This window comes from Pelophylax lessonae (genome assembly GCF_965119305.1).
Source record: "Pelophylax lessonae genome assembly, chromosome: 2".
NCBI classification, from domain to species: Eukaryota; Metazoa; Chordata; class Amphibia; order Anura; family Ranidae; genus Pelophylax; species Pelophylax lessonae.
Window position 1 is genome coordinate 106,660,436 of NC_138769.1, and position 13,012 is coordinate 106,673,447.

The following is a 13,012-nucleotide window of genomic DNA, read 5'->3' on the forward strand; positions in this document are numbered from 1 at the left end:
TGTTTTAAAACCAGCAAAGTTGCTGATGTGGGCAAGTACGCAACTCAGGAATTTCTACTGGCTGCATATGTGTTCTAGTTTAGTGACTCAACCAATAACAAAGTTGTACATTGCACTGACATGGAAGATATATCTGAACACCAGGGGTCAGAGGCCTGGGGAGGTTTCATGGTGACAGATTCCCTTTAAAGAGGAACTCCAGTCAAAAGATAACACTTTGTAATAAATATGCTGTATTAACACCTGGTTGCCTGTGTTTTTTGCATATATTAGTGGGAAAAAAATATTATTAACAAACCCCATCTAATGTCATTGCCACTGGCTTTTGCCTGTTTAAATTACAAACGCAGCTTTTAATTCAAAAATGAAATACTAAATCTGCTTAGCTGTAGCACTGATATTACTACTAGGACTGTTGAAACTCCTATTAGAATATGACTAATACATTTAACAAGAATATGAATACTTTATTGATGGTGCTTGTTTTGATTGGAGCTCTACTTTAACGACAGTGTCTTGATGTATTTTTGCTTCTGGGAATTTTATCAAACATAAGTCCTGATTTCTCAGATTCTGTTTTTTCCCTGTATTCTATGGTGAGTAATTTGAACTGTAGTGTTGATGAAATAGTACTGGTGTCAGCTAGGATCCTCGTGTGCAATATGTGCCAAGACACTTTTCTATTAAAGAAGGCAGCACCAGTCCACAATGTCAATAAATTCTTCACTCTGTATATAATGTGCATAGTAGGATAGAAGACAAAGCCTGGGTAAGGGTGGTCCACCTGCCGGTCTGTTAGTTGTCACCTCAGAGGCCTGGAACATTTTTAGCAACATTTTTGCCACTGGTAGCAGAGAGTTTAAGGCAGTTATTACTGATATAAAAAAGTAAAAAGCCAAATTAATTTAAGAGTTTTTATCATTATTGCCATTCACATTGGATATAATAAATATCCGGAGAATGATGAGTGGACATACTGCCCAGCATAGAGTCCAGATGCTTGATCAGAGGGCATTTGAATGTATACTTTATCTCCAGGCATCAGTGGGACCACTGCACTGCCTGAAGCTTGGTCTAGGTAGCCCTTCTTATATTCATCATATGTGTACATTAATGGTTCATTGTTCTTATAGAGTGCCACCCAAACATTGGCTCCTTTGCAATGGACATGGTAAGAGAAGTAGTAGATACCAGGAATTTCACAAGTAAATATGCCAGTGTGTGGATTGTAGCCTTGTCTACCATTATACAGCAGTCTTTCAAATTTGATAGGTTCTCCTACTGGAGGGAAGGCAGTAGTCAGTTCAGCCGTAAATGCTGGCATTTCGTGAATGGGCACCGTGCCTCCCTTCTTTCCTGTGTAACCTTGATAGGATTTCACTCCATCAATTGCAGGCCCCATGTTTGGTAAATACTGTCCCATGCCTGGCGGTGTGGGTGGGATTTCTGCAGGTAGTCCGGGTGCACCTGGTGGTCCTGGAGGACCTGGCAATCCACGCTGTCCTGGAGGCCCCACTGGGCCTGGTTGTCCTGCAGGACCTTGGGGTCCTGGTATACCATTCTTCCCCACACCAGGTAGACCAGGTGCCCCAGATGCTCCTGGTTCTCCTTTTGGCCCTGGAAGTCCTGGAGGTCCAATTGGGCCACTTGGTCCTGCAAGACCAGGAATTCCAGTTGGTCCTTGCATACCTTGCTCACCAGGCATTCCACCTTCTCCTTTGGGTCCAGGCAATCCAGGTTGACCAGGCGGTCCAGTTAAACCTTTGTGTCCAGGTTCTCCTTTTGGGCCTATTGGTCCTGGTAATCCTCTAAGACCTTGAGGCCCCACCTCACCTGGAAATCCTTGTTTACCTGGAAGCCCCTGAATTCCTGGTTCACCTTTTGGCCCTGTTGATCCATCAGGGCCCCCATTGCCACGATCTCCTTTGGGACCAGGAAAACCAGCAACACCTGGCGGTCCCATAGATCCAGGCAGACCTGCAGGCCCTGGCTCACCTGGTTGGCCTCCTATACCTGGTTCACCTATATGACCTTTTTCACCTTTTGGTCCCATGGGTCCAGGTGGTCCACCAAATCCACGGTCTCCTTTTATTCCAGGAAAACCTAGTTTACCAATTCCTGGAAGACCAGGAGCTCCAGGTAAACCTGGTAGTCCTTGGTCACCTTTAACACCTGGTAATCCAATTTCACCTGGAAGACCATCTTGGCCTGGTTTTCCAACACCTGGAATTCCTGGTGGACCCTGAAGCCCAGGTGCACCAACTGGTCCTTCCTGCCCTGGTGGACCTTGTAACCCAGGGTTTCCTTGATGCCCCTTTGGTCCGGGGAAGCCATTCATACCTGGTTTACCAATGCCAGGAAGGCCAGATGGGCCTGGGGGTCCTTGAAGTCCAGGGGGGCCTTTGAGCCCAGGTAATCCAGGTACCCCAACTCCCTTATCTCCTTTTGGGCCTGCACTTCCGGGAAATCCTGGTGGTCCTTTAAATCCTGGCTCACCTTTCAGCCCTGGAAGCCCTGGTAAACCTGGTTCACCTGGTTTACCAATGCCTGATAAACCTAAAGGCCCAGGGGCTCCCTGTGGTCCTGGCTGTCCTGTTTGTCCACACTCTCCTTTAGGTCCGTGATCTCCCTTTGGACCTGGTATTCCAATGCCCCCTGGTTTTCCCGGCATGCCTGGCATTCCTGGCTTGCCCATTCCAGGAAATCCAGGTGGGCCAGATGGACCTGGGTTTCCTTTTTGTCCTGGCATTCCTTGTCCTGGTGGTCCAGCAGGTCCTGGTGGTCCTCTTGGTCCAGGTTCACCAGGTGGGCCTTGATCTCCTCTCCTCCCAGATAATGGAAGTTCTGGTAAAATAAATAAACATTTTATAATAATTAGTCTTTGTAAAAAAAAAGAGTAACAGCATGGGCAAAACAATTATAACATATTTGTATCTATGCTTTGCCAAAATATACCACCTTTAGTCTTAAGGTACTTTAAAGAAGTGCCACAGATGTAGATTTACCAAGGCTTAAAATATCAAAACGGTATTAAACCTAAAGTGTACTTTCAATGAATAATAGTAATAAACACTCAGAAGGAAAAAAAATTATAATATAGTCTTACAGTGTTTTTTGTTCTCTACTATTCTGTTTATACCCATCAATCTAACTTGTTATCTTTAATGAACATCATTTAAAAAATCCCAACTATACCAACTGTTTTACACTTTAAAATCATTTTGGCACTTTTGAAAAATCAGGAATTTCTGATTCTATGTCAGCATCATCACCTGCTGGTGAACTCTGGCTCCTTCAATCAGATATAATGAAATTGGTTGTAAACCCTTACATATACCCAGTGAAGTGACTGGCCTTAGGTGATCTACAGAGATAAAAAAAAACACATCCTATATAAGTTGTACCTGTTTTATCTGCAGCCCTCTCTTCTCTATATCTGTTCAAATTGCAGAATTTTTAAAGCTTGTCTCAAGGTTCAGAGAAAAAAAAAGAGGGTGGAGAGCTGAAGTTACACTCTGAATAACTCAGTGAGGAGAGCTCTGAGAGCTGATCGAGGGAAGTGATACACTCCCTTTCACATAGAAACAGAGCAGAGGCTTTCAATCAGCTGGAGGTCTTTTCCCTGTCACCTTTTTTCTCTTCTCAGAAGTGATTAATGCTGAAAGCAGAGGAATGAAGCAGCTGACAGAAATTACACTTATTGCTCTTAATTGAGACAAGTACACCCTATAGAGGGATATTCGGTGTTCATATTTCATGTTTGAGGTTTACAACCATTTTAAGGTATAACGCAATATTTGAGAGAATTTTATAATTTAAAGGATGGGTATAGGGTGTAGTGTTTTTGTTTTTGTGTTATCTTCAAGACTGGAAATGTAAAAAAAAAAAAAAGAATAGTGCCTATATTAAATTATTTTTAAATGCTAACAAGGCACACATCTCTCCCCCTCCAGTTCTAAGCCAAATACAGTTAGGTCTATATATATTTGGACACAGCACAATTATCATACTTTTGGCTCTGTATGCCACCAGAATAATATTAAAATGAAACAATCCAAATGAATTTGAATAGCAGACTTTCAGCTTCAATTAAAGGGGTTGAACATACAGTATCAAACAAAAGTGAGTACACCCCTCACATTTTTGTAAATATTTTATTATATCTTTTCATGTGACAACACTGAAGAAATGACACTTTGCTACAATGTAAAGTAGTGAGTGTACAGCTTGTATAACAGTGTAAATTTGCTGTCCCCTCAAAATAACAACACACAGCCATTAATGTCTAAACCACTGGTAACCAAAGTGAGTACACCCCTAAGTGAAAATGTCAAAATTGGGCTCAATTAGCCACTTTCCCTCCCCGGTGTCCTGTTACAAGGTCTCAGGTGTGAATGGGGAGCAGGTGTGTTAAATTTGGTGTTATTGCTCTCACTCTCTAATATTGGTCACTGGAAGCTCAACATGGCACCTCATGGCAAAGAACTCTCTGAGGATCTGCAAAAAAAGAATTGTTGCTCTACATAAAGATAGCTTAGGCTATAAGAAGATTGCCAGGAGCCTGAAACTGAGCTGCAGCACGGTGGCCAATTCCATACAGCGGTCTAACAGGACAGGTTCCACTCAGAACAGGCCTCGCCATGGTCAACGAAAGGAGTTGAGTGCACGTGCTCAGCGTCATATCCATAGGTTTTCTTTGGGAAATAGACGTATGAGTGCTGCAAACATTGCTGCAGAGGTTGAAGGGGTGGGGGTGGGGGGGTTAGCCTGTAAGTGCTCAGACCATACGCCAAACACTGCATCAAATTGGTCTGTATGGATGTCTTCCCAGAAGGAAGCCTCTTCTAAAGATAATGCACAAGAAAGCCTGCAAACAGTTTGCTGAAGACAAGCAGACTAAGGACATGGATTACTGGAACGCGCAAGGTCTCTAACATCCACCAGCTTCGTGATGTTATCATGGAGGAGTGGAAGAGGACTCCAGTGGCAACCTGTGAAGCTCTGGTGAGCTCCATGCCCAAGAGGGTTGAGGCAGTGCTGGAAAATAATGGTGGCCACACAAAATATTGACACTTTGGGCCCAATTTGGACATATTAACTTTTTGTTGCCAGCGGTTTAGACAATAATAGCTGTGTTGAGTTATTTTGAGGGGACATCAAATTTACAGTTATACAAGCTGCACACTCACTACTTTACATTGTAGCAAAGTTTAATTTCTTCAGTGTTGTCACATGAAAAGATATAATAAAATATTTACAAAAATGTGAGGGGTGTTCTCACTTTTGTGAGATCCTGTAAATATTAAGTACAAATTATAGGAAATGCAACCATTTTTATACACACTCCCCCTATTTTCAGGGGCTCAAATGTAATTGGACAAAATAAAATATTATCATAAATAAAATGTTAATTTTTATTATTTTGTTGAGAATCCTTTACTGGCAATGACTGCCTGAAGTCTGGAACCCATGGACATTACCAAAGACTGGGCTTCATCCTTTCTGATGCTTTACCAGGCTCTAACTGCAGCTGTCTTCAGTTGTTCTTTGTTTGTGGGTCTTTCTGCCTTTAGTTTTGCCTTAAGGAAGTGAAATGCATGCTCAATTGGGTTGATATCAAGTGATTGACTCGGCCATTGCAGAATATTCCACTTATTTTCCTTGAAAAGCTCCTGGGTTGCTTTTGCAGTGTTTTGGATCATTGTCCATCTGTACTGTGAAGTGCCATCCAATCAACTTTGCTGCACTTGGCTGAATCTAGGCTGACAGTATAATTTTAAACACTTCAGAATTCATCCAGCTGCTTCTTTCTTCTGTCACATCCTTAATAAACACCAATGATCCAGTGCCACTGGAAGCAATGCATGCCCATGCCATCACACTGCCTCCACCATGTTTTACAGATGACATTGTGTACTTTGGATCATGAGCTGTTCCAAGGCTTCTCCACACTTTTTTCTTCCCATCATTCTGGTACAGATTAATCTTAGTTTCATCCAACCAAAGAATGCTTTTCCAGAACTGGTCTGGCTTTTTATATGTATTTTGGCAAAGTCTAATCTGGCTTTTCTATTCTTCAGTCTTATGAATGGTTTTCACCTCATGGTGAACCCTCTGTATTTGATCTCGATAAGTCTTCTCTTGATGGTAGACTTTGATAATGATACTGCCCACCTCCTGGTGAGTGTCCTTCACTTGTCTAGATGTTGTGAATGGGTTTTCTTTGCCATAGAGTGGATCCTGCGATCATCCACCACTGTTGTCTTCTTTGGACGTCCAGGTCTTTTTATGTTGCTGAGCTCAACAGTGCGTTCTTCTTTCCTCAGAATGTCCCAAACTGTTAATTTGGCAACTCCATATGTTGGTGCTACAGTGCCTTGCGAAAGTATTCGGCCCCCTTGAACTTTGCGACCTTTTGCCACATTTCAGGCTTCAAACATAAAGATATAAAACTGTAATTTTTGTGTGAAGAATCAACAAGTGGGACACAATCATGAAGTGGAACGAAATTTATTGGATATTTCAAACTTTGTTAACAAATAAAAAACTGAAAAATTGGGCGTGCAAAATTATTCAGCCCCTTTACTTTCAGTGCAGCAAACTCTCTCCAGAAGTTCAGCGAGGATCTCTGGATGATCCAATGTTGACCTAAATGACTAATGATGATAAATAGAATCCACCTGTGTGTAATCAAGTCTCCGTATAAATGCACCTGCACTGTGATAAGTCTCAGATGTCCGTTTAAAGCGGAGAGAGCATCATGAAGAACAAGGATCACACCTGGCAGGTCCGAGATACTGTTGTGGAGAAGTTTAAAGCTGGATTTGGATACAAAAAGATTTCCCAAGCTTTAAACATCCCAAGGAGCACTGTGCGAGCGATAATATTGAAATGGAAGGAGTATCAGACCACTGCAAATCTACGATGACCTGGCCGTCCCTCTAAACTTTCAGCTCATACAAGGAGAAGACTGATCAGAGATGCAGCCAAGAGGCCCATGATCACTCTGGATGAACTGCAGAGATCTACAGCTGAGGTAGGAGACTCTGTCCATAGGACAACAATCAGTCGTATACTGCACAAATCTGGCCTTTATGGAAGAGTGGCAAGAAGATAGCCATTTTTTAAAGATATCCATAAAAAAGTGTTGTTTAAAGTTTGCCACAAGCCACCTGGGAGACACACCAAACATGTGGAAGAAGGTGCTCTGGTCAGATGAAACCAAAATCGAACTTTTTGGCAACAATGCAAAACGATATGTTTGGCGTAAAAGCAACACAGCTCATCACCCTGAACACACCATCCCCACTGTCAAACATGGTGGTGGCAGCATCATGGTTTGGGCCTGCTTTTCTTCAGCAGGGATAGGGAAGATGTTTAAAATTGATGGGAAGATGGATGGAGCCAAATACAGGACCATTCTGGAAGAAAATCTGATGGAGTCTGCAAAAGACCTAAAACTGGGACGGAGATTTGTCTTCCAACAAGACAATGATCCAAAACATAAAGCAAAATCTACAATGGAATGGTTCACAAATAAACATATCCAGGTGTTAGAATGGCCAAGTCAAAGTCCAGACCTGAATCAAATCGAGAATCTGTGGAAAGAACTGAAAACTGCTGTTCACAAACGCTCTCCATCCAACTTCACTGAGCTCGAGCTTTTTTGCAAGGAGGAATGGGTAAAAATGTCAGTCTCTCGATGTGCAATAGATAGAGACATTCCCCCAAGCGACTTACAGCTGTAAGGTGGCGCTACAAAGTATTAACTTAAGGGGGCTGAATAATTTTGCACGCCCAATTTTTCAGTTTTTTATTTGTTAAAAAAGTTTGAAATATCCAATAAATTTCGTTCCACTTCATGATTGTGTCCCACTTGTTGATTCTTCACAAAAATTAGTTTTATATCTGAAATGTGGCGAAAGGTCACAAAGTTCAAGGGGGCCGAATACTTTCGCAAGGCACTGTATCTCTGATGGATTTATTTTGTTTTTAAAGCCGTTTAATAGCCTGTTTCATGGACAGCTCCTTTAAACAAACAATGTAGGTTCACAGCAATAGATTCCAAATGCAAATATCACACTTAAGTGTACGTTTATGAAAGGGTGAATTTTTTTCTCTGTTCGCTTCTCTGCAGTTCTCCGGGGAAAATTATCTCCTCTGGCACCCTTTTTATGAAGTGGAGAACTTCAGTTCTCCCAGGGTGATCAGAGGAGAAGTGTTTCCTCGGCGAACGGCCGAGATCTCTATACAAGTGAATGGGGCGCCTGTAATCTCGTGAGACAAAGCGAGATTACCGTACTATGAAAATCACTGGCGCTCTTTTAACAAGCAGTGATATATTATCACTGCTGAATACACGATCCCCACTAATGTTAATAAATAATAGTCCCCTTATATAAATATATATATATATATATATATATATATATATATATACACTGAATACACACACACGCATACATTTTATATATATATATATATATATATATATATATATATATATATATATATATATATATATATACACATTACATATATATCTACATGTATGTGTGTGTATATATATATATATATATATATATATATACACATGTATATACATACATAAATATGGCAGGGGGACATGATTACTGTGTTGGGGGGTCTGAACGAGGAAGAAGGATGTCAATAATCTTCCTTCTTCCCCCTCAGTTCTCCCCCGATTTGGTCTTCACTCCCCGATTCACAAGCTCCAGGCTGGTGAATCCGGGAGTGTGAATTCTGGCACAGATCGCCAGTGAAGTGCAGAGATCGCAGCTCCATAACCTGGCTGTTTCTGTGTCTGTCAATGACAGATTCCTGTGTGAAGAGATGATCAGCGAAGAACATGTTCTCCGCTGATCATTTCTGTTTCATAAACTGAGAATGATCGGAAATAAGCTGGATCACTGCTCATCTCCGTTTCATAAAAGGACACCTTAGAATCAACTCCAGACCTTTTACCTGCTGAATTGATGAATAAATAACGAAGGAGTAGCCCACCCCTGGCCATGAAACCGCTTCTGATTCAATTGTGCAATTACTTTTGGTCCCTTGAAAAAGTGGGGGGGGGGTGGCTATTCTTAAGAGCTGTTATTCCTAAACCCTTCCTCTGATTTGGATGTACATACCCTCAAATTAAACCTGAGAATGTGCAATTTCAGCCCATATCCATTATATACCTAAAGCTTAAATATGTTTTGGTGAAAACCTGAAAAAAAAATCTAAAATTGTGCCTGTGTCCAAATATACAATACCTCACATAAGTGAGTACACCTCACATTTTTGTAAATATTTTATTATATCTTTTCATGTGACAACACTGAAGAAATGACACTTTGCTACAATGTAAAGTAGTGAGTGTACAGCTTGTATAACAGTGAACATCTGCTGTCCCCTCAAAATAACTCAACACACAGCCATTAATGTCTAAACCGCTGGCAACAAAAGTAAGTACACCGCTAAGTGAAAATGTCCAAAGTGTCAATATTTTGTGTGGCCACCACTATTTCCAGTACTGCCCAACCCCCTTGGGCATGGAGTTCATCAGAGCTTCACAGGTTGCCTCTGGAGTCCTCTTCCACTCCTCCATGATGACATCATGGAACTGGTGGATGTTAGAGACCTTGCACTCCTCCACCATCCATTTGAGGATGTCCCCCAGATGCTCAATAAGGTTTAGGTCTGGAGACATGCTTGGCCAGTCCATCACCTTTACCACAGCTTCATTAAAAAGGCAGTGGTTGTCTTGGAGCTGTGTTTGGGGTAGTTATCATGCTAGAATAGTGTCCTGAGGCCCAGTCTCTGAAGGGAGGGGATCATGCTCTGCTTCAGTATGTCACAACACTTGTTGGCATTCATGGTTCCCTCTTAGTGGTATGTACGTTCCTCGATCATGCGATCGAGGGCGAATACAAATGCACAAAATGTAAGCACGTTGCTTCCCTGGAAACTCAGATCCTGAATCTAGGGAAGCAGCTGGCAACACTGAGACGAATGTCCATACCAAAGGAGAGCTGGGATCGTACCTGACAGGTGCAGGCCGGGGCCAGCACAGAGGAGATCGGAGAAACGGAGGTGCAGGCATCAGAGCAGAGTAGATGGGTGACAGGAGGGGTCGAAGGGAAAAAGGCAAGGAGGCCAATCCTGGACTGGAGCACTCCAATAAATACAGTGGGGATCGAAAGTTTGGGGACCCTGAGGTAAAAATTTGTATTAATATGCATAAAGAAGCCAAGGAAAGATGGAAAAATCTCCAAAAGGCATCAAATTACAGATTAGACATTCTTATAATATGTCAACAGAAGTTAGATTTTATTTCCATCATTTACACTTTCAAAATAACAGAAAACAAAAAAAATGGCATCTGCAAAAGTTTGAGCACCCTGCAGAGGTAATATCTTGTACTGCCCCCTTTGGCAAGTATCACAGCTTGTAAACGCTTTTTGTAGCAAGCCAAGAGTCTTTCAATTCTTGTTTGAGGTATCTTTGCCCATTCTTCCTTACAAAAGTCTTCCAGTTCTTTGAGATTTCTGGGCTGTCTGTCATGCACTTCTCTTTTAAGGTCTATCCATAGATTTTCAATTATGTTGAGGTCAGGAAATTGTGAAGGCCATGGCAAAACCTTCAGTTTACGCCTCTTGATGTAATCCCCCGTGGATTTCGAGGTGTGTTTAGGATCATTATTCATTTGTAGAAGCCATCCTCTCTTTAACTTCAGCTTTTTCACAGATGGCATCAAGTTACCATCCAAAATTTGCTGAATTTTATTGAATCCATTTTTCCTTCTACTCGTGAGATGTTCCCTGTGCCACTGGCTGCAATACAACCCCAAAGCATGATTGATCCACCCCCATGCTTACAGTTGGACAGAGGTTCTTTTCATTAAATTCTGTGCCCCTTCTTCTCCAAACGTACGTTTGCTCATTCCGGCCAAAGAGTTCAATTTTAACCTCATTGGTCCACAGAACTTGTTTCCAAAATGCATCAGGCTTGTCTATATGTTCATTTGCAAAGTTCAAACGCTGATTTTTGTGGTGAGGACGTAGAAGAGGTTTTCTTCTGATGACTCTTCCATGAAGACCATATTTCTCCAAGTATCTCTTTATAGTGGAATAGTGTACCACAACTCCAGTGTCTGCCAGATCTTTCTGGAGGGATCGTGCAGTCAAACGTGGGTTTTGAATTGTTTTTCTCACAATCCTGCGAGCTGTTCTGAGTCTGGGCATTTAAGACCTTTGAGATTGACATCACCTAGTCTTCCTAGACAATGATTGAGAACAATCCATGACACTGGCAGGTCTCAGCCTTGCAAAGGGGGCAGTGCATGCTATAAATTCTGCAGGGTGCCCAAACTTTTGCAGACACCATTTTTTTGTTTTCTGTATTTATGAAAGTATCAATGATGGAAATAAAATCTAACTTTTGTTGACATATAAGAATGTCTAATCTGTAATTTGATGCCTTTTGGAGATTTTTCCATCTTTCCTTGGCTTCTTTATGCACATTAATACAAATTTTTATCTGGGGTGCCTAAACTTTCGATCCCCACTGTACGCCCCGTTGCATGAGGTTGGGGAAACCAGTCAGGGGTCAGCATTGCTGGAGCAGAGCGACGCCCCTAGCTGCCAGGGGAAGAACTCCTCCAGTGAGGCCGCGAGAAAGGGAAAGGAAAGACAGGTGCTGGTGGTAGGGGACTCAATCATTAGAAGGACAGACAGTGCAATCTGTCACAAAGACCATGAGCGCCGAACAGTCTGTTGTTTACCGAGGGCTCGGGTTTGGCACATCACGGATCGGGTGGACAGATTACTGGGTGGGGCTGGGGATGACCCAGCTGTCATGGTACACGTGGGTACCAATGACATGGGTAGAGGAAGATGTAGAGTCCTAAACGATTTCAGGGACTTAGGCGCTAAGTTGAGGAGTAGGACCTCCAAGGTAGTATTTTCAGAAATACTACCTGTACCTCAAGCCACACCAGAGAGGCAGCGGGAGATTAGGGAAGTTAACCAGTTAGCTGAGGAGCTTGTGTAGTAAGGAGAGTTTTGGGTTTCTGGAGAACTGGGCCGACTTCTCAGTCGACCACCAGCTCTTTGGTAGGGACGGATTGCACCTAAATCGGGAGGGTGCAACCATACTGGGTGAGAGGATGGCCAAAAAGTTAGAGGGGCTTTTAAACTAGGTGATGGGGAGGAGGGTACAGATGTAGAATTAGCCAATGGGGAGCAAGATTCAGAGGGCACAAATGGGGACATTAGTGGTAGGGTGTTTAGAGTACCTAAATCCAAGGTGGGTATGGGGGAAAAATCACAAGAGCAGCTTAAAAACAACATCAAACGAGGATATAGTATGGAATCGGACAAATTTACGAGGTTTGTATACCAATGCCAGAAGCCTGGTCAACAAGATGGGAGAGCTGGAGCTGCTGATGTTTGAGGAGGACTTTGATTTTGTGGGGATAACAGAGACTTGGTTTGACAGCTCTCATGATTGGATGGCGACCATTCAGGGGTATTCCCTTTATTGCAGGGATAGAGAAGGTAAAAAAGGGGGAGGGGTATGTCTGTATATTAAGAACAGTGTACAGGTAAATATGAGGGATGATATTAATAATGGAGCTATGGACGAGGCAGGATCCCTATGGGTAGAACTTAAAAGGTAGGGCACTATAGGAAAGGTAATATTGGGCGTATGCTATAGGCCCCCCAACCAGAGGGAGGAGTGGGAGGCGGACCTCCTTTTACAGATAGGATTGGCAGCAAGGATGGGAAATGTCATTATAATGGGGGACTTTAATTATCTAGATATAGACTGGGCAGAAGGAACCGTGCATTCAGCCAAGGCTCGGCAGTTCCTAAAAGTTTTGCAGGACAATTTCATGGGTCAGATGGTGAACGCACCGACAATAAACAATGCAGTACTTCACCTACTGATTACCAACAATACAGACCTGCTCACGGATATAGAAATACGGGGCAACTTATGAAAC

At 42.5% G+C, this 13,012-nt stretch overlaps 1 protein-coding gene across 3 annotated transcripts in view; it reads right to left on the reverse strand.

The window, feature by feature from the left end:
* Window positions 1–381: 381 nt before the first annotated feature.
* COL8A1 (collagen type VIII alpha 1 chain) overlaps window positions 382–13,012 on the reverse strand; it is a gene marked incomplete at its 5' end in the record, with an annotated part of 146,397 nt that continues 133,766 nt past the window's right edge. For all 3 annotated transcript variants that reach the window (XM_082245489.1, XM_082245487.1, XM_082245488.1), the window contains one exon: window positions 382–2,844. In XM_082245489.1, the coding sequence (XP_082101615.1) occupies window positions 932–2,844 (1,913 nt within the window). In that variant the 3' untranslated portion in view covers window positions 382–931. The remainder of the gene's footprint in view (window positions 2,845–13,012) is intronic.